Source organism: Bombina bombina, chromosome 4 (genome assembly GCF_027579735.1).
Source record: "Bombina bombina isolate aBomBom1 chromosome 4, aBomBom1.pri, whole genome shotgun sequence".
NCBI lineage: Eukaryota > Metazoa > Chordata > Amphibia > Anura > Bombinatoridae > Bombina > Bombina bombina.
Window position 1 is genome coordinate 495001895 of NC_069502.1, and position 22950 is coordinate 495024844.

Below are 22950 nucleotides of genomic sequence, written 5' to 3' on the forward strand. Positions count from 1 at the left end.
AAAGAACATGAAACTGTCTATTTACCTTATGTTCATCAATTTGAAATAAAATAGTATCCATAATCAGACTAGCTGGGGAAGACATAGTAAGTGTCTGTTCTGCTTGTGTAAGCCAGTTAATGAAATCTTGAAGGGAATTGTGAAAGTCAGTGGCCAACGTGAGAGCTTCCTCCAGTTTTGCCTGAAAAAAATACAAATATGTTCATCAATACAAATGATAAGTAAATTGCACACCTAACAAAACAATGTCACCCTACAACTCGCAACACAAGTAAAACATGATGCATTAACAGGTCTACTACACATTCTTAATAAAAACTAAATATATATATATATATATATATATAATATATATATATATATGTCCCTATAAAATATTATATAGTCATCTGAATATTAATTGATTTATGATATCATTATTTAACTCCGCTTTGTCTCTTTTTCACTCCTTCCCTTGACAATGTAACTTGCAAACTTACCTTTCGCTCACTGAGTTTTGTTTCCACAGACTCCCATTTGTCTTTTAAATTGTTAATGTCTTGATCTAGGTTTGCTTCTGAAGAACCGGCGCATCTTGTCATCATTTGTTGGTTTTTAAGCATTAGGTTCTTATACACCTCTTCCTTAGCTTCAAAGGCATCACATAGTTCCTAGAAAAATACACAGGGAGTTATTTTTATTATTGTACTTTCATCTTACTATAAACCAGCATGAGTAGCAGAACATATATGTCAAACCATTCAAGAGCTGGACTAGCATGTTACATGTCTATGGGATAGAATAATATTGTGCATTTGTTTTGTTTAAGAAGAATGCTATTTTTGAAAAATAGTTCAACAGAATGCAAACTGCAGAAAAATACAACATTGTGGTCTACATTACAAGTGGCGCGCTACTTTATTGCGAGCCCACAAATGGGCAAATTTGCCCATTTGTGGGTGCTAAATAAATAATCAGCATGCACTTGTAATTTCTGGTTATTTATCACGTGCCTGTAAACTGTTGAATTTGCCTGTTTTCGGGGACCGCGATAAATTAGCGCTCCACTTGTAATCTAGTCTTTATTGTGGTGAGGTACTGGAAGCACTAGGTGGAAGGCAGGGAGAGATGTTTGAGTCCAAAAGACACTGGCTCTTAAAGGGTCATTAAACTCAGTATTAAATGCCCATATGTTTTAATTGAAGGATGTTCTAGGCAAATTGCTTTTGCATGCTAAGCACATTGCACATTTAGGAAGTATTGGAAATGACTGGAGGCACTGGCTTATAGAAATAAACTGCAAATATGTTTTCATTAGCATAACAAAATATACACTTTTAAATCCTCCTGTCCCCTTATCTCATATCATTTTATTTGAAGTTTGAGAAAAAACATAATTTATGCTTACCTGATAAATTCCTTTCTTCTGTTGTGTGATCAGTCCACGGGTCATCATTACTTCTGGGATATAACTCCTCCCCAACAGGAAATGCAAGAGGATTCACCCAGCAGAGCTGCATATAGCTCCTCCCCTCTACGTCACTCCCAGTCATTCGACCAAGGACCAACGAGAAAGGAGAAACCAAGGGTGAAGTGGTGACTGTAGTATAATTTAAAAAATATTTACCTGCCTTAAAAAACAGGGCGGGGCCGTGGACTGATCACACAACAGAAGAAAGGAATTTATCAGGTAAGCATAAATTATGTTTTCTTCTGTTATGTGTGATCAGTCCACGGGTCATCATTACTTCTGGGATACCAATACCAAAGCAAAAGTACACGGATGACGGAGGGGCTAGGCAGGCTCATTATACAGAAGGAACCACTGCCTGAAGAACCTTTCTCCCAAAAATAGCCTCCGAAGAAGCAAAAGTGTCAAATTTGTAAAATTTTGAAAAAGTATGGAGCGAAGGACCAAGTTGCAGCCTTGCAAATCTGTTCAACAGAGGCCTCATTCTTAAAGGCCCAAGTGGAAGCCACGGCTCTAGTAGAATGAGCTGTATTCTTATCAGGGAGGCTGCTGTCCAGCAGTCTCATAGGGCTAAACGAATTATGCTACGAAGCCAGAAGGAAGAGAGGGTTAGCCGTAAGCCTTTTGACCTCCCTCCTCTGACCAGAGTACACGACAAAACAGGGGAAGACGTTTGTCGAAATTCCTTAGTTGCCTGCAAATAGAACTTGAGGGCACGAACTACATCCCGATTGTGCAGAAGACGTTCCTTCTTTGAAGAAGGATTTCGGCACAAAGAAGGAACAACGATCTCCTGATTGATGTTCCTGTTAGTGACTACCTTAGGTAGATAACCCAGGTTTTGTACGCAGAACTACCTTATCTGAATGAAAAATCAAATAAGGAGAATCACAATGTAGGGCTGATAACTCAGAGACTCTCCGAGCCGAAGAATAGCCGTTATAAAAATAGAACTTTCCAAGATAACAACTTTATATCAATGGAATGAAGGGGTTCAAACGGAACTCCTTGTAAAAACGTTAAGAACCAGGTTTAAACTCCATGGCGGAGCAACAGTTTTAAACACAGGCTTGATCCTAGCTAAAGCTTGACAAAAAGCCCTGGACGTCTGGAATTTCTGACAGACGCTTGTGCAACAAAATGGACAGAGCTGAGATCTGTCCCTTTAATGAACTAGCCGATAAACCCTTTTCTAAACCTTCTTGTAGAAAGGACAATATCCTAGGAATCCTAACCTTACTCCAAGAGTAACCTTTGGATTCGCACCAGGATAGGTATTTTACGCCATATCTTATGGTAAATCCTTCTGGTAACAGGCTTCCTAGCCTGTATCAGGGTATCAATAACCGACTCAGAAAAACCCACGTTTTGATAAAATCAAACGTTCAATTTCCAAGCAGTCAGCTTCAGAGAAGTTAGATTTTGATGTTTGAATGGACCCTGAATCAGAAGGTCCCTGTTTTAGAGGTAGAGACCAAGGTGGACAGGATGACATGTCCACTAGATCTGCATACCAATTCCTGAGTGGCCATGCAGGCGCTATTAGAATCACTGATGCTCTCTCCTGTTTGATTCTGGCAATCAATCGAGGAAGCATCGGGAAGGGTGGAACACATAAGCCATCCCGAAGGTCCAAGGTGCTGTCAAAGCATCTATCAGAACCGCTCCCAGGATCCCTGGATCTGGACCCGTAGCGAGAAGTTTGGCGTTCTGACGAGACGCCATGAGATCTATCTCTGGTTTGCCCCAACGTCGAAGTATTTGGGCAAAGACCTCCGGATGAAGTTCCCACTCCCCCCGGATGAAAAGTCTGACGACTCAAGAAATCCGCCTCCCAGTTCTCCACTCCCGGGATGTGGGATTGCTGACAGGTGGCAAGAGTGAGACTCTGCCCAGCGAATTATCTTTGATACTTCCATCATTGCTAGGGAGCTCCTTGTCCCTCCCTGATGGTTGATGTAAGCTACAGTCGTGATGTTGTCCGACTGAAACCTGATGAACCCCCGAGTTGTTAACTCTGGGCCAAGCCAGAAGGGCATTGAGAACTGCTCTCAATTCCAGAATGTTTATTGGAAGGAGGCTCTCCTCCTGATTCCATAAACCCTGAGCCTTCAGAGAAATCCAGACAGCGCCCCAACCTAGTAGGCTGGCGTCTGTTGTTACAATTGTCCAGTCTGGCCTGCTGAATGGCATCCCCCTGGATAGATGTGGCCGATAAAGCCACCATAGAAGAGAATTTCTGGTCTCTTGATCCAGATTCAGAGTAGGGGACAAATCTGAGTAATCCCCATTCCACTGTCTTAGCATGCACAATTGCAGAGGTCTGAGATGTAGGCGAGCAAAAGGTACTATGTCCATTGCCGCTACCATTAAGCCGATCACCTCCATGCATTGAGCTACTGACGGGTGTTGAATGGAATGAAGGACACGGCATACATTTTGAAGCTTTGTTAACCTGTCTTCTGTCAGGTAAATCTTCATTTCTACAGAATCTATCAGAGTCCCCCAAGAAGGGAACTCTTGTGAGTGGAAAGAGAGAACTCTTCTTTTCGTTCACCTTCCATCCATGCGACCTTAGAAATGCCAGTACTAACTCTGTATGAGACTTGGCAGTTTGAAAGCTTGGAGCTTGTATCAGAATGTCGTCCAGGTATGGAGCTAACCGAAATTCCTCGCGGTCTTAGGGACCGCTAGAAGAGTACCCAGAACCTTTGTGAAGATTCTTGGAGCCGTAGCCAATCCGAATGGAAGAGCTACAAATTGGTAATGCCTGTCTAGAAAGGCAAACCTTAGATACCGGTAATGATCCTTGTGAATCGGTATGTGAAGGTAAGCATCCTTTAAATCCACTGTGGTCATGTACTGACCTTTTTGGATCATGGGTAAAATTGTCCGAATAGTTTTCCATTTTGAACGATGGAACTCTTAGGAATTTGTTTAGGATCTTTAAATCCAAGATTGGCCTGAAAGTTCCCTCTTTTTTGGGAACTACAAACAGATTTGAGTAAAACCCCCTTGTCCTTTTCCGACCACGGAACCGGATGGATCACTCCCATTAATAAAAGATCTTGTACGCAGCGTAGAAACGCCTCTTTCTTATTTGGTTTGTTGACAACCTTGACAGATGAAATCTCCCTCTTGGGGGAGAGAATTTGAAGTCCAGAAGGTATCCCTGAGATATGATCTCTAGCGCCCAGGGATCCTGAACATCTCTTGCCCAAGCCTGGGCGAAGAGAGAAAGTCTGCCCCCCACCAGATCCGGTCCCGGATCGGGGGCCCTCGATTCATGCTGTCTTAGGGGCAGCAGCAGGTTTACCTGGCCTGCTTGCCCTTGTTCCAGGACTGATTAGGTCTCCAGCCTTGTCTGTAACGAGCAACAGCTCCTTCCTGTTTTGGTGCAGAGGAAGTTGATGCTGCTCCTGCTTTGAAATTACGAAAGGAACGAAAATTAGATTGTCTAGTCTTAGCTTTGGCTTTGTCCTGAGGCAGGGCATGGCCTTTACCTCCTGTAATGTCAGCGATAATCTCCTTCAACCCGGGCCCGAATAAGGTCTGTCCCTTGAAAGGTATATTAAGCAATTTAGATTTAGAAGTAACATCAGCTGACCAGGATTTTAGCCACAGTGCTCTGCGTGCCTGAATGGCGAATCCTGAATTCTTAGCCGTAAGTTTGGTTAAATGTACTACGGCATTCCGAAATGAAAGAATTAGCTAGTTTTAAGGACTCTAAACCTGTCCGTAATCTCGTCCAGCGTAGCTGAACTAATGTTCTCTTCCAGAGATTCAATCCAGAATGCTGCAGCAGCCGTGACCGGCGCGATGCATGCAAGGGGTTGCAATATAAAACCTTGTTGAACAAACATTTTCTTAAGGTAACCCTCTAGTTTTTTATCCATTGGATCTGAAAAAGCACAGCTATCCTCAACCGGGATAGTGGTACGCTTAGCTAAGGTAGAACTGCTCCCTCCAACCTTAGGGACCGTTTGCCATAAGTCCCGTGTGGTGGCGTCTATTGGAAACATTTTTCTAAATATTGGAGGGGGTGAGAACGGCACACCGGGTCTATCCCACTCCTTAGTAACAATTTCAGTAAGTCTCTTAGGTATAGGAAAAACATCAGTACTCGCCGTCCCGGGTACCGCAAAATATTTATCCAACCTACACATTTTCTCTGGTATTGCAACTGTGTTACAATCATTCAGAGCCGCTAAAACCTCCCCTAGTAATACACGGAGGTTCTCCAATTTAAATTTAAAATTTGAAATATCTGAATCCAATCTGTTTGGATCAGAACCGTCACCCACAGAATGAAGCTCTCCGTCCTCATGCTCTGCAAGCTGTGACGCAGTATCAGACATGGCCCTAGTATCATCAGCGCACTCTGTTCTCACCCCAGAGTGATCACGCTTGCCTCTTAGTTCTGGTAATTTAGCCAAAACTTCAGTCATAACAGTAGCCATATCTTGTAATGTTATCTGTAATGGCCGCCCAGATGTACTGGGCGCCACAATATCACGCACCTCCCGAGCGGGAGATGCAGGTACTGACACGTGAGGCGAGTTAGTCGGCATAACTCTCCCCTCGCTGTTAGGTGAAATTTGTTCAATTTGTACAGATTGGCTTTTATTTAAAGTAGCATCAATACAGTTAGTACATAAATTTCTATTGGGCTCCACCTTGGCATTGGAACAAATGACACAGGTATCTTCCTCTGAATCAGACATGTTCAACACACTAGCAAATAAACTTGCAACTTGGCTACAATTTTATTTAATAAAAACGTACTGTGCCTCAAAGAAACACTAAACGAATAATGACAGTTGAAATAATAAACTTGAAAAACAGTTATAGCATCAATCCTTGTAAACAACACAACTTAGCAAAGGTTTCCCATTAGCAAGAGCAAAATTAATTAAATTACAGAGTAACGTTTTTTATCACAGTCAATATATAATTCTCAAAGCTCTGCTGAGAGAATCTACCTCCCTCAAAAGAAGTTTTGAAGACCCCTGAGTTCTGTAGAGATGAACCGGATCATGCAGGAAATACAATGAGCAACTGACTGGAAATTTTGATGCGTAGCAAAGAGCGCCAAAAACGGCCCCTCCCCCTCACACACAGCAGTGAGGGAGAAACGAAACTGTCATAATTAGAATAAGCAACTGCCAAGTGGAAAAATAGCCCAAACATTTATTCACTCAGTACCTCACTAAATGTAAACGATTCTACATTCCAGCAAAAACGTTCAACATAATCAATACATATAAAAAAATTCTTATGTACTTTTTACAGAGTAATTCCAGTGAAGTACCATTCCCAGAATACTGAAGTGCAAAGTATACATACATGACATTATATCGGTATGGCAGGATTTTCTCATCAATTCCATTGTCAGAAAATAAAAACTGCTACATACCTCTATGCAGATTCATCTGCCCGCTGTCCCCTGATCTGAAGTTTTTACCTCTCCTCAGATGGCCGAGAACAGCAATATGATCTTAACTACTCCGGCTAAAATCATAGTAAAACTCTGGTAGATTCTTCTTCAAACTCTGCCAGAGAGGCAATAACACACTCCGGTGTCATTGTAAAATAACAAACTTTTGATTGAAGTCATAAAAACTAAGAATAATCACCATAGTCCTCTTACACATCCTATCTAGTCGTTGGGTGCAAGAGAATGACTGGGAGTGACGTAGAGGGGAGGAGCTATATGCAGCTCTGCTGGGTGAATCCTCTTGCATTTCCTGTTGGGGAGGAGTTATATCCCAGAAGTAATGATGACCCGTGGACTGATCACACATAACAGAAGAAAGCATTATTATCTATCCAGCAAACTACATCGAACAGCAACAGATTATAATGATGTAACAAACAGCCTTATGGTATAAAATGATCATAAAACCTGTCACTTTCCATGGAAAACTGCTAAAAGCACGAGCACAACAGTTGCACTACTTTTACAGTTCATTCAACACGTGGAGTTCTTAAAGGGAGATAAAACCTCACATTTTTATTTCATGATTCAGACTAAGGGGCATATGTATCAGGCTCCGTATGGAGCTTGATACCCCGTGTTTCTGGCGAGCCTGCAGGCTCGCCAGAAACAGCAGTTATGAAGCAGCGGTCACAAAGACCACTGCTCCATAACCTGTCCACCTGCTCTGAGCAGGCGGACAGACATCGCCGGAAATCAACCCGATCGAGTACGATCGGGTTGGTTCACACCCCCTTGCAGGCGGCCGATTGGTTGCGAGTCAGCAGGGGGCGGCGTTGCACTAGCAGCTCTTGTGAGCTGCTGGTGCAATGCTGAATACGGTGAGCGTATTGCTCGCCGTATTCAGCGAGGTCTGGCGGACCTGATCCGCACTGTCGGATCAGGTCCGCCAGACTTTCATAAATAGGGGCCAGAGCATGCAATTTTAAACAACAATAATTTACTTCTATTATCATTTTTTTGTTCTTTTATTGTCTTTTGTTCAATAAAGCTCAGGAGCCCGCACATATCTGGAGCACTATATGGCAGCAGTTTTGCAATAATGTTATCCATTTGCAAGAACACTAGATAGCAGCACTATTTCCTGCAATGTTGTGCACCAGATACCTTCTTATGTATCTCTTTAACAAAGAACACCATGAGAACAAAGCAAATTTGATAATAAAAGTAAATTGGAAACTTTTTCTAAAATTGTACTCGCTAAATCAAAAAATACTTTTTTTCGGTTTCGTATCCCTTTAAGTCAATTCAGTCAGACACTTACCAGATGGGAGTTTAGTTGCTCTCTGGCTGTTTCTGGTAAACCTCCAACTGGTTTTGAAGCCAATAATTGACGCTCAGTATCTGTCAGCCATTGATGCATTTCTTCAATTTCACTATGGAAACCTTGAGCCTGCATTACAGAGCACATAACTTTACTAAACAACTGTCAGTAGCATAATGTTTTACAGTCCTTAGTTTCCAAGTTAAGTGTAGCAATGTATACTCCCAAAATAGTATAATATAGATTAAGTTCTATTTAAACCATGTCTGGACATTGTGAAAATACAGAAATTTGTGTAAGATAGAAATGTGTAGTAAGAAAATCTATTTCTATAAAACTAGATAATTCACTGTTTAAACAAATTCAAAAAAGGAAAAAAAAAATTATAACCTAAATGAGTAAATTGAGTAAACTTCAAATTGACATATGAACTAAAATTCCCCATGTATTGTAACTTTTTAACATACTAGTAAAACGCTACAAGCATTTGCTTTTGAAAATTGGAAGTCTGAAAATAGTCCTCGACAAATGATTACATTGCTATGTAGGCCTATCAAATAGCTTATATATGGCACCATTGATTTTAAAAATAATGTTAAATGGATACTAAATACAAGATTTTTCTTTCATGATTCAGATAGAGTATGCGATTTTAAGCAACTTTCTAATTTACTCCTATTATCAATTTTTCTTCATTCTCTTGCTATCTTTATTAAAAGAAAGCAGGAATGTAAAGCTTAGGAGCCAACCCATTTTTGGTTCAGAACCTGGGTTATGCTTGCTTATTGGTTGGCTGAATGTAGTAACCAATAAGCAAGCACTATCAAGGGTGCTGAACTTAAAATAGGCAGGTTCCTAAGCTTTACATGCCTGCTTTTTAAATAAAGATAGCAAGAGAATGTAGACAAATTGATAATAGGAGTAAATTAGAAAGTTGCCTAAAATTGCATGCTCTATCTGAATCATGAGAGAAAAAAAATTGGGTTTAGTGTCCTTTTAATCCTAAATCTAAAAATCCTAGACTGGCAAAAATACAAAGCTAACTAAGAATAAAGTGAGTCACAATACAGCAGTTCTTTAGAAAAAAAGGAATTAATCTCAATGTATGATATGATTTAAAATGTATGATTACAGTGATTAATACAAAATCGCCTATTTTGGCAATGATACATAGATAATGACATGGTTTTTTTTTAGCTTTTTGTACAGAGAAAAAAAAGGGAGATTAAATGTAATAATAATGTAAATAATTTTAACCTGGAATAGCGCACTGTCCAGTTGCTTTCTCCTTTGTTCTGTTTTTTCTAAAACATTAAGCCAACGCTGGTTTAAAGCTTCTAGTCTGGCGTGTAGATTGCTTGCTTCCTCACCAGCACTTGATTCTATAGATCATTTCCAGCCATTTTAAACAGTCTCAACAGTGGACTTATGAGCTAGCACATCGTTTTGAAGAACCTGTATTGATAAATATTGTGATTAAAACACAAGGCATTATTTATATTGAACATAGGTCTGGCACGGGGGGGGGGGTCATTTATGGTCCCCCTGATGGTTTTGTGTGGCCGTCTTCTTTATAACTTCATGAACATATTACAGGATAACAAAACAGTAATAAATTATGAGCCATTGTTACATCCATATGAAGCCACATGCTCCAAAATCTTCATATATTATCAAACTTGTTATGAGGAACCCAAAGGCAAAGTTAACAAAGCATCATACGCTTTAAGTTGCCATTTCAGGTGTATATTTCTATTTATTCATAATAATGGTAAAATATTTTAGAGCCAGATGAAAAAGGAGTGGCGGGTGGTAGATGTGTAGATGTAAAAATACCAAAACTTTTGACAGGCAAAATAATTTGTCTATATGCCATATAGATGACAGGTAGAGAATTACCAGGCCCAAAATGAATCGGGATTAAAGGGACATGAAACCCAAAATATTTTTTTCATGATTCAGATAGAGAACACAATCTTAAACAACATTCCAACTGACATCTATTAACTAATTTGCTTAATTCTTTAGATATCCTTTGTCAAAGAAACAACAATGCACATGGGTGAGCCAATCGAATGCGGCATCTATGTGCAGCCACCAATCAGCAGATACTGAACCTATTTAAATATGCTTTTCAACAAAGGATATCAAGAGAAAGTTGTTTAAATTGCATGCTCTTTCTAAATCATGAAATAATTCATTTGGGTTTCATGTCCCTTTAAAGTAACATGACACTTTAATTAACATTACTACAGAACATGAGGTAAAACAGGATGAAAATCTATAGTGAGACAAAGGAACTAGGATAGCAACAACACAATGGGCACATATAGTTTTATACTGTACATGTGTATGTATATGCAGAATTATCTGTATGCCTTTGTTTTCAGGTAATTCTCTTTAAATATGTAAATGTGTGTACAGAGGTATATTCATATGTAAACGTGTATGTGCTCAATAATGGCTATCAGTCTGTGTCTGTCTATGCATATAAATCTTCATGTTAGTATGCAGTACATTTTAGTAGACACATTTCATTTTTGTGACAAGTTATATAAATGTGCCTGACTATATTGTACAGTATCTATATGGATGTTTCGGTTTTATTGATACTTTCAGGCAATTACAAAAAATTTATCATATATTTCTTTTTCTAGCATTTTTTTGACAGAGGGTTTTCACTGTGTAAAGATAACTACATACATGAAGTTTTGCCAATTCTATCTCAATAGCTTTAGGATCTCCTTCTATGAGTTTCTGTTCATTGAGCAGTTCCTCCGTGTTCGTCATCCATGTTAGCAGCTCGTCCAAAGCGTGCTGGAATGGACCAAGCGCCAAAAGCGCACCTTCTAGTTTGTGCTGAAGCAAAAGGAAAAACAAGCATAACGTTAGGTTTCCATTTAGACAATAAAAACATATCTAAAATATAACTTCCCAAGCATCTCCGATTCTCTCTTTTCTGCAAATTACAAATTTATGTTATAGATGCTATTTATGTTACTCTAACTCATAGCATTTGATTGTTAAAAGCTGTTTTTTTTTTCTTTTTAAATCAGAAATAATACTTTTTGAAAGTTACCCTAGTATAAATCTTTGAAAGTGTTAAAATATAGAAATAAATTGGTTATAATATGTATTATCCTTCTGAGGCCCAGCTAAATGTTTTTACTAGGTGATGAACACAAATTTATAGTCTAAGAAGATACTAGAGTCAAGAGAGTCGAAGAGGAAACCCTAGCGGTTTTGAAAGATCAATTCCTCTCTTCAATAATTTTAATTTGATCCTATAAACTGTATCATAATTTGTACTTTTAGCAAAAATACTGTTACACTATTAATAAATAGTGGTCAAGTAGTAGAGTAATCAAACTATATCTATCTATCTAATTATCTATCTATCTATCTATCGATCTATCGTTTCATCCCTAAATTGCACAGATGACATCTTAAATGACTATGAATCTAGTAACTGACATGATGTATAACTAAGTTCTTACCTGTCTGTTGACAATTTTTTCCTCTAGGGATTTCCATAATTGTTTTAGTTCTGTCATAGGATCTTCAAGAGCTTGCTTATCGGCTTTGTCTGTCACCTTTTTTAACAACAATTCCTTCTGGTGATTTAGCCTTTCCATTTCTATTTGTTGTTGGTAAGCCCCTGTCTTAAATTCCTAGGGCAAAAAGCATGAGTCTAATGTAAGCCAAAGAAGTTTTTGACAAAGAACAAAAAATAAAAAATATATAACATCCTGTATATATTTACCTTTAGCTCTACAATTTGTTGTTTAACTGTTTCCAAGTCTGTTCCTATGGGATTCAAGCTCTCGATTCTTCCTGTGGCAATGTCAACACAGTCAAAGAGGGTCTAAAAGATAACGCAAAAATAGGCAAATAAGACACAAAGAGATACACAGACACACACACATTATTATTTCTCATGTTAAATAATGTCCATCCTTCCATATTCAGTCTATTAATTGTTTCCTAATTTGTTTGTCATGCCCATCTCTCCAGTTCCAGTCTTAACTCTTTCTTTAAAATTAATTCTACTTATTATCCTTCTTATTGCCCATCTTACTGTGACTCCTCAATCTATTATTATATTGTATCCCATTCTTCCATCAGCGATATACTCCTTGTTCAGCTCATTCTCCTCTCTACTTCTATGTCATGGTATCTTCCTCGGCATTCACATTTCAGCACTTCTAGTTCCATTCTATATATTTATTATTCTAATGTTTGCATTTTAAGAATAGTCACATAACTTGCAACAGGTTAGGTCAAAAATAGAGAACCCCTTGCAGCCATCAACACCTTAACAAACCTTGTCTAAGAGTTTGTAATGATGATGGATTGAATGTCTACACCAGAACACACATAACGTTAGGAGTAGAAAACACATTTCATCTGTCACAGAGAAAAATCAAATACCTTTCCATATAAATTTATTTCAGTTTTCTTCACATAAAAATCTGCAGTAGATCACTAAAACAATGAAATGTCATAAGCTTATCAGGAAACTTGTTTCATTTTCAAAAATGACTGCAGTAATTCATATTCTGTTTCTATAATTTAGCAGTAGCCAGGATATAATTGCATTGTGTACTATATATCATTTAAGTTAATATGAATTGAAACAAGGGGTGTAACTGAATGTTACCGTGTATTCCAGAACAGATGGCATTAAAGGGAAAGTTCGATTATAAAATCAGAAATGGGTCTTTAGACAGCAGGCTGAAATGTGGGTAATGCGGGTTAGTAGCAGTAAGGGGAAACAGACGCAGTATACAATACAAATTTCTCATATAAAAGTGTATAATTCAAACAGAATCATTAGTCATCATTACAATATGGGCGGTTACGCTCACATTGTTCCAGAAGTTGGCATCATATTTAATGTGGTGGGGAAAACAAACCACAATGCACTAGAAGTCAAATTAAAATCTATTAAAAAATGATGACAGGAATACTCAGTGAGATTTATTTTATGCAACAAAGAAGTGAAAACCAAATGTTCTGACAACCTCCTTTTTATTGTATCTTTTAGACATGACAATATAGAATAGAAGAGTATCAAAATGTTTTAGTTCTTTTAAGCACATATTGAAAATGTTGATTTAAACTAGATGTTACCAGGGATCAAAATTAGTTTGGATACAAGACTAATATGTAATAGAATATAATAGATATGCATGCCAAGAAAATGTACCTGAAGGCCATCCTGATACTGGACAGCGGCCTGCATTGCTTCATCAAGCTTGTCGACTCGCTCTTTCCATGCTTTGTTGACAGCCTCCCAGGCAGAACTTAGCTGAAATTAAAATAATATTCATTTTACCAAAACCTGCTAAAACAGCCATGTTACTCTTTAATACGGTAAGAAAATGTAAGCTTTCTATCAGTTTTGTACCTCGTCTATATTCTTATTCACAACAGGTTTGTCTGGTTCCCCACAAGCGACAGTGAGTTCAGATCCAAGGTTAATGACAATATCCAGTTCTTCTTGTAACCCATCAATTTCTTCTCTTATTACCTAAAATAAAGCATTTAAATAGTTATTGCCATTTCAGTCAGCTGAGGTTGCAACTTTATCAAAGTTCCAAATCATATTGGGAAATGTCATTCAAGGTGTATCTGCCATCTGAAACTGATATTGCTGTTGTGATGGAAAATAACTCATTGACAATATATATTATTAGTGCAGTTTTTGCCTTAAGTTCTTGTGTGATTTTCTCCTAACCAATGGTCTGTTGTGTCAGAACTATAAACATATCATTGTTCATCATGTCATGTTTACACAAAACTGGTACACAGTTGTAAAAACAACCTAAATATGAGGAGAAAAAGCTAAAGATTTGATGACAAATACAGTAAATTAATTCATGGAAGTCTGTAATATGCATATGTAATTAGCCTAAGGATTAATTAAGAATATATTGTGGATAGGCTTAATTAGTCTCCTGATACTTATATGCAATCTGTAAAATGTGAAATTGAAAGACATTGACTGATGCGTACACTGCACTTAAGTGGTTTCAACGGGATCGCTATAACTTCTCTAGCAACTATTTGCCAGCAAAACAGTAAAACAACTGACCCAAAAAGAGCAAACTGTGAGACAATCTTGGGAAACATTCTAAAATACTTTTATATGTTCATTTATTAAACATGATTCGCCTTAACAAATATGTTTCCTATTTTAGCCTACGTACATTGTATTTGTTATTAGCAGATATTGGCTTGCAATGTCCCTTTAAAGATAGAGACAAATTACGTAAAGGTCTCTGGGCCTGCGAGATTCTGTAAAAATGTTGCCAGTACTATCAGGTCACTGTTAGTATTTTTCAAAGGCACTCAGTAGAAATCATAATACAACTACAATGCTGATATAAACAAATCCAGTGAAATTCAAATCATATTATTCTTTTTGTAATATTAGTTCCCCGCCACTGATAGTGGGCTGAACAGTGACCTTCCATGGGTGTCGCTAAAAGTTCTCTGCCAGATCTTGGCGTATTCTCTATCATTTTAGAACACAGATCTCCCTGTATTGGCTGCAGTGTTTAATTTTTAAAGTGCGCTACCTGCTAACTTTGTTTTCCGTTGTGAAGTTTAACTGTCCAGCAAACTCTATTACTTTCTATGGAAGGGATATCACAACTTCCAGGAACAGCCCTCATTCTTTGTAAATGGGGCCCAGAATGTCTTGAGTCAAGACATAACCACCAAAAGTAGTGTTCTTGTATGCAATAAATACATAATTTAAATATAAAGCCATTACATGTAAATGTATTGCTTATTATTTATATCACTAGTATCTAGTATGACTCTTGCCTCACCTCTGCTGCCTCTTGTTGTTGCTTTACTACAGATGGGTCAACTCCTGGCTCTTCATATTCTCTAATGAAGTCCTGAGTATCTTTAATGGTGGCTAGCAAAGCAATATGATCACACCAGAACTTGTCAGCCAATTCCATGACATCCAGCAACTGGGCTTCTCTTTCCTCTGTCAAAGCTTGGATATCCTCCCAGATAAATACCATTTGGTCAAGCTTATCTTGGACAGCTTAAGAAAAGAAATAATTTATAAACATCAATATGTACAATTAATAAAGATTATGAATTGGTCAAGTGATACATTTTTGGTGGTTCAAATGCCCTTAAGCCTTATAAAATTCCATGACATTATTTCTAAGAAAAAAATAAAACATACCAAATGTTGGTTTGGCTTCAAATGATAAAAGAGTATAGATCATAAATGTCCAATTATCCAATTTATGGTTCAGTCAGAAGAAATAATAATTTGAATTAAGCACAATTAATTACCTTTAGCTGAGATATCTTTATCAGCACCTTCTGACCGAGCAATCATTTCTTCACCTCGCATCTTTAGAGTTTCATAGACAGGTTGAAGCTTTTCAAGCTCCACAGAAACATTCTTATTTTCACTTATCTGCTCTCTGATTTTTTCACACTCGGCAGAGATTGAAGGAGGCTGCCTTAAGCGTTCAGCAATGCGTTGTAGGCTTTCAAGTGTTGGGTCGATCTTGTCATGGAACTTATTAGTCACAAAAATAGAAAGTGTTAACTTTGTTAATTATTGGCATATATTTTGTGTTATCGTCCCTAACATAGCTGAACACCAAGTGACTATAACCCATCATGCTGCATTTCTTTTTCTTACAGATATCACTCTTAGTTGAGCAAAATATTTTCATTATTATTTCATAGCTCTATATATCAGCACTCACATAGGTGAGCAGATTCTTTTTATTTCTTTAGTGAAAAAGGGTGTGTGTACAAGCGCTAAGGTAATCCCCAAGCTGTATCCAAACAGAGATCCTAACCAACCTCCAAAAAATATGCACAAGTAGTAAGAAGTGAATACAGCGCCAACAAGAGGCCAAGGGATAAATATACTCACAGAGAGATAAAAGAAGATTATTTAATGAACCATGTTAAAAAGCATCAGTAATAAAAGACTATATATAAAAAATGTAAAAAGCACATATAAATAAAATTACAAATACAGGAATATCTTACAGAAGCGGCTCAAAGCGCCAAAGCTGATAATTACAATAAAAACAGAGGTAATAACAGGTGATCAGTGTGAGTGGTACACCAGAATAAGAGTGTATACTGATAAAACAGAAATAGCCTAAGTACAACTATAACAAGTGCATCAAGCAAAAAACTAATAAACAATAGTACAAACAATAGTGTTCAAAAATAGTGTTTCAAAAATAGTGTTCCAAAAAGTAGAAAAATGCACTGCAGTGCAAAAAAAGGGGGGTAGCAAAATAATTGTATAGATACAATCAAATAGTGAGTGAGTGCAAATGGATATAAAAATGCTAGCTACTTAATCCAGTGAGGTTAAGATATAATTAAATAAAATACACAATATGCAATAACATAAAAAATAAAAATACACAATATGCAATAACATAAAAAATAAAAAATAAAATATAAAATATAATCCAAAAAAGTGTTCAAAAAGTTGATCAACAAATGTTAGTGAAGAACAAAAATAAGTCAATCAAAACTAAAAAATGGAAAAAATGGGTGATGAAAAGCAAGGTGAAAGTGAGGAAATTGATTCCTTCCAATGTTAGTTACTTTAACAGATCCAAATTCCTGAGTGTGGTTGCTGAAGTAGCTGATTGGATCCTAGCACCTGTCAGCTGCTCCTATGGTATCCTAAAAAGTGTCCCTGTAAAAAAAGAAATTCACAACATAGTGTATCCAATATGAGAATGAAGTAAAGATTAAAGTAATGCTTACCAATATGTCAACGCGTTTCTGCCCTCAAAAAAGGGCCTTTCTCAAGACTCTTGAGTCTTGAGAAAGGCCCTTTTTTGAGGGTAGAAACGCGTTGACATATTGGTAAGCATTACTTTAATCTTTACTTCATTCTCATATTGGATACACTATGTTGTGAATTTCTTTTTTTACAGGGACACTTTTTAGGATACCATAGGAGCAGCTGACAGGTGCTAGGATCCAATCAGCTACTTCAGCAACCACACTCAGGAATTTGGATCTGTTAAAGTAACTAACATTGGAAGGAATCAATTTCCTCACTTTCACCTTGCTTTTCATCACCCATTTTTTCCATTTTTTAGTTTTGATTGACTTATTTTGTTCTTCACTAACATTTGTTGATCAACTTTTTGAACACTTTTTTGGATTATATTTTATATTTTATTTTTTATTTTTTATGTTATTGCATATTGTGTATTTTATTTTTTATGTTATTGCATATTGTGTATTTTATTTAATTATATCTTAACCTCACTGGATTAAGTAGCTAGCATTTTTATATCCATTTGCACTCACTCACTATTTGATTGTATCTATACAATTATTTTGCTACCCCCCTTTTTTTTGCACTGCAGTGCATTTTTCTACTTTTTGGAACACTATTTTTGTAACACTAATTTTGAACACTATTGTTTGTATTATTGTTTATTAGTTTTTTGCTTGATGCACTTGCTACAGTTGTACTTAGGCTAATTCTGTTTTATTAGTATACACTCTTATTCTGGTGTACCACTCACACTGATCACCTGTTATTACCTCTGTTTTTATTGTAATTATCAGCTTTGGCCCTTTGAGCCGCTTCTGTAAGATATTCCTGTATTTGTAATTTTATTTATATGTGCTTTTTACATTTTTTATATATAGTCTTTTATTACTGATGCTTTTATTACTGATGCTTTTTAACATGGTTCATTAAATAATCTTCTTTTATCTCTCTGTGAGTATATTTATCCCTTGGCCTCTTGTTGGCGCTGTATTCACTTCTTATTACTTCTTTTTATTTCTTCACAGCTGATTATGGCTCCATGAGTATGGGTGACCAGGTACATATGTACTTCATTAAAAATGTAAAAAAATCTTTGCCATCCTAGTCAAAATTAAATAAAACTGGAGAACTGATATTTTAAGGTAGTAACCTATTTTGAGCTGTTACAATCTTTTTAAAGACCAGTTGGAGACACTAAAATAAAAAAAATTTAATTGATAACTGTGGAAATATATAAACATTTGCATATGGAAGTATACACAGCCAAAGCAGTCTCTCCATGGCAATGGAATATACAGATGGCTAAGCACAATTGAGTTTTCAATGGAAAAGATGCTGTTTAAATATAAACCTTTTAGTACTTAGTATGACCTTTTCTAAGGTGAAACATTAATGGAAAGAATAACAAAGACTGCAGTTTACGATGACATTAAGTCATTTTAACTGCAAACTTAAAAAAAATACCTGTGCTGACTGAGAAATTGCCTCATCTAAGGCAACAGCCCGTTTCTTGACAACTTCCTTGATTTCACTATAAAGAGCATCAGCTGACACATATTTCTCCTGGATGAAAAATCCTTCTTCAGGGCTGAGTTCCAGGAGCTGAGGCCCAGTTTTGTTCATCTTATCGATATGAGGCTTGTGTTCAGCAATCAGCTCACGGAGTTGCTATAACATAATACAAATGTAATAATAATGTTTTAATTCTACATTCCTCTTCACATCTGATGGTTGTACTAAAGCTATCCAGCTGGCAACATACATCAAACAAATCCTCTAGAAATTATAGCATGTACGTGTATTGCAACATGCATAATGTTCATTTGTGAATATAAATATATATAAATATCGAGTCAATCCTCTGCTACTTCATCAGTCAAAGAAGCACTGCTCTGGCACTAGGGAGGAAATATGTAAAGTGTATATACCGTATATATATATATATATATATATATATATATATATATATAAAATATACACATATATACTATGAAATAACGGAAACCACCTTACACTTCTTTAGAATTCCAAACACTAATCTGCACTCAGGTTTGGTAAACATGTGCTAAATGTATTCTGTTGTTTCAGGGGACAAACTTTCCCCTTCTTTAGAAATTTATAAAATCGTCAAACGCAGTAAATAGAGAAAAATTCTTCAACTATGTAGAAAATATGTCCAAAAAAATGGAAAGCGCATGTAAGCAAATGCCACAGTGTGCACATGAAACCATCTTGAAAAAAAAAAACCATATGAAGTGTACCAGGAACTATGGGGCCTATAACAGCCATACTCTGAAGTGACAACTTGAGCAACTATAAACACTATCACATGACTTAATTATCATTGCTTGAGGATAGATTAAGATTTATCACTACATTTGCACCTAGTAATGCCCAATCAGGTTGCAATATAAGAAAATGTTTCACTCTAATCCATCATTACATTTCCACTATCAGTAATCTCTGAGGGCTGATTACAGTTGTTTGAGAAATTTGAAGGATATACTGGTTAAAACTGACCCTGTACAATGCTACTAAACACACACTGTTAATCTACCACCAAAATGGGGCTGTTTTCAATGACTTAGCCGAGTAACATGCAACAAGATATTCCCCCATCCCCACATGAACAAAAGTATACCAAAAGGCATTTTATAACATATACTTTGACCTATATATATTTATATATATATATATATATATATATATATATATATATATATATATATATATTAAAACACTGTGAGATATTGTGTAATATAGAATATTTATAGGTAGTAAAAAACAAATCTGCAATACACTTATTTTTATCTTGTCCTATTTTCTTGTAAATCTATTCTGAAAGCTGTGGGCTTTCCCATTCCAGTTAGAAATAGAAGTGCAAACTGCAGCCTTAAAGGGATATGAAACTCAATTTTTTTCTAATTTCTAATTTACTCCTATTATCAAATTTTCTTTTTGTTCTCTTAGTCTGCTTTGTTGAATGAGCAGCAATGGAATACTGGTTGCTGACTGAAAACATGGGTGAGCCAATGGCAATCGGTATATATATGAAGCCACCAATCAGCAGCTAGAACCTAGGTTCTTTGCTGCTCCTGTGTTTTTCTAGATAAACCTTTCAGCAAAGGATAACAAGAGAAGGAAGTAAAATAGAAAGTTGTTTAAAATTGTATTCTTTATCTGAATCATGAAAGAAACATTTTGGGTTTCATTTCCCTTTAAACTGAAGTTCAAACTGCAGACCAAACTTAGTTTTGAATGCATTTTCTACAATTGTTTTTCAATAGTCAAACTCCATCCACCACTCTTCTTATTTGGAGGAGAAATGTTGGACTTGTTACTTGAATAAATATTTTGAAAGCAAATTTTTAGTTGTTTTGCAGTTCCTTATATGATCATCCCTGCTGATGCAAACTAGGGGCAGATATGTAGCACTGTTAGGCTTGTGACATCTGAATATGCATTACAATTTGCAGAACTGGACTGGAAATCTCAATTTTCAGAGCTAATTACAGGAAAATGGACCAAAATAAATAGTGATTGTATATTGCAAAGTGTTTTTATTACATAATAGTCAAAAAATGACATGCTCAAATCTTTTAGATCTTTTTAGAGGGGTTAAACACACAGTAGGGCAGGGTCGATAGTCGTAAAATGACATGCTCTAACAGATTACAGCATGTCATGTTTCAGCTATTATGGCCCTTTAAACATTTTATATTACAATCTCAAAGTGTCTCATGTCCCTTTAGTTTGTCCATGCATGAAATATTACCATGTAAGGGAGGAAACACATGGATGGAGAAGTGTGAGTATTATCCCATTATTGAGATCCGGGGAAAAGCTGATTTTTGTCATACCCTTCCTGGTACTATAGGGTCCCACGGACTGTTAGTGTAATTTGTTGAGGGAGCTCACATGCACTTGGGGGGGGGGGGGTCTAATCATTACTTGTTTGCACTGTGATCCTGTGTCTGAAGAACATTTACCCCAACACAACAGCCATTTTTCACATATCAACAATTCCTGTGAGGCAGAATTTAAATCAGGATTTATCCTTGTATTGTGCTTTCTTGAAAAAAAGGCAAATAATGCTGTTAAAAGGAAGAACCCTTGCTAGCTCCATGCTGGTAATACAATCAGGGAACTATGCAAAGATTTAATCTGTTTAGGAAATGACAATTTCTATTATTATGGCAATCTGTTTATTTGGTATTGAGAAATAAAACCCAGTAAATCTAACCAGGAACTACTTATAAGCACCAGGTGAAAAGTAAACGAGTTACAACACACACACTTCCATATAACAGAAGTCTGTGGCCTAGATTTAGAGTTCGGCGGTAAAAGGGCTGTTAACGCTCCGCGGGTTTTTTTCTGGCCGCACCATAAATTTAACTCTGGTATCGAGAGTTCAAACAAATGCTGCGTTAGGCTCCAAAAAAGGAGCGTAGAGCATATTTACCGCAAATGCAACTCTCGATACCAGAGTTGCTTACGGACGCGGCCGGGCCTCAAAAACGTGCTCGTGCACGATTCTCCCATAGGAAACAATGGGGCTGTTTGAGCTGAAAAAAAACCTAACACCTGCAAAAAAGCAGCGTTCAGCTCCTAACGCAGCCCCATTGTTTCCTATGGGGAAACACTTCCTACGTCTGCACCTAACACTCTAACATGTACCCCGAGTCTAAACACCCCTAACCTTACACTTATTAACCCTAATCTGCCGCCCCCGCTATCGCTGACCCCCTGCATTACACTTTTAACCCCTAATCTGCCGCTCCGTAAAACCGCCGCCACCTACGTTATCCCTATGTACCCCTAATCTGCTGCCCTAACATCGCCGACCCCTATGTTATATTTATTAACCCCTAATCTGCCCCCCACAACGTCGCCGACACCTACCTACACTTATTAACCCCTAATCTGCCGAGCGGACCTGAGCGCTACTATAATAAATGTATTAACCCCTAATCCGCCTCACTAACCCTATCATAAATAGTATTAACCCCTAATCTGCCCTCCCTAACATCGCCGACACCTACCTTCAATTATTAACCCCTAATCTGCCGACCGGAGCTAAACGCTATTCTAATAAATGTATTAACCCCTAAAGCTAAGTCTAACCCTAACACTAACACCCCCCTAAGTTAAATATAATTTTTATCTAACGAAATAAATTAACTCTTATTAAATAAATGATTCCTATTTAAAGCTAAATACTTACCTGTAAAATAAATCCTAATATAGCTACAATATAAATTACATTTATATTATAGCTATTTTAGGATTAATATTTATTTTACAGGCAACTTTGTAATTATTTTAACCAGGTACAATAGCTATTAAATAGTTAAGAACTATTTAATAGTTACCTAGTTAAAATAATTAAAAATTTACCTGTAAAATAAATCCTAACCTAAGATATAATTAAACCTAACACTACCCTATCAATAAAATAATTAAATAAACTACCTACAATTACCTACAATTAACCTAACACTACACTATCAATAAATTAATTAAACACAATTCCTACAAATAAATACAATTAAATAAACTATCTAAAGTACAAAAAATAAAAAAGAACTAAGTTACAGAAAATAAAAAAATATTTACAAACATAAGAAAAATATTACAACAATTTTAAACTAATTACACCTACTCTAAGCCCCCTAATAAAATAACAAAGACCCCCAAAATAAAAAATTCCCTATCCTATTCTAAAATACAAAAATTACAAGCTCTTTTACCTTACCAGCCCTGAACAGGGCCCTTTGCGGGGCATGCCCCAAGAATTGCAGCTCTTTTGCCTGTAAAAAAAAACATACAATACCCCCCCCCCCAACATTACAACCCACCACCCACATACCCCTAATCTAACCCAAACCCCCTTAAATAAACCTCACACTAATCCCCTGAAGATCTTCCTA

The 22950-nt window shown here is 36.8% G+C and overlaps 1 protein-coding gene across 1 annotated transcript in view; it reads right to left on the reverse strand.

The window, feature by feature from the left end:
- LOC128656482 (dystonin-like) overlaps positions 1 to 22950 on the reverse strand; it is a 958955-nt gene that overhangs the window by 49931 nt on the left and 886074 nt on the right. The window contains 12 exon segments of the mRNA XM_053710402.1: positions 26 to 181; positions 480 to 650; positions 8212 to 8340; positions 9469 to 9666; positions 10915 to 11070; positions 11709 to 11882; positions 11975 to 12076; positions 13421 to 13522; positions 13622 to 13744; positions 15051 to 15277; positions 15538 to 15769; positions 18485 to 18688. Coding sequence (XP_053566377.1) covers positions 26 to 181; positions 480 to 650; positions 8212 to 8340; positions 9469 to 9666; positions 10915 to 11070; positions 11709 to 11882; positions 11975 to 12076; positions 13421 to 13522; positions 13622 to 13744; positions 15051 to 15277; positions 15538 to 15769; positions 18485 to 18688 — 1974 coding nt within the window.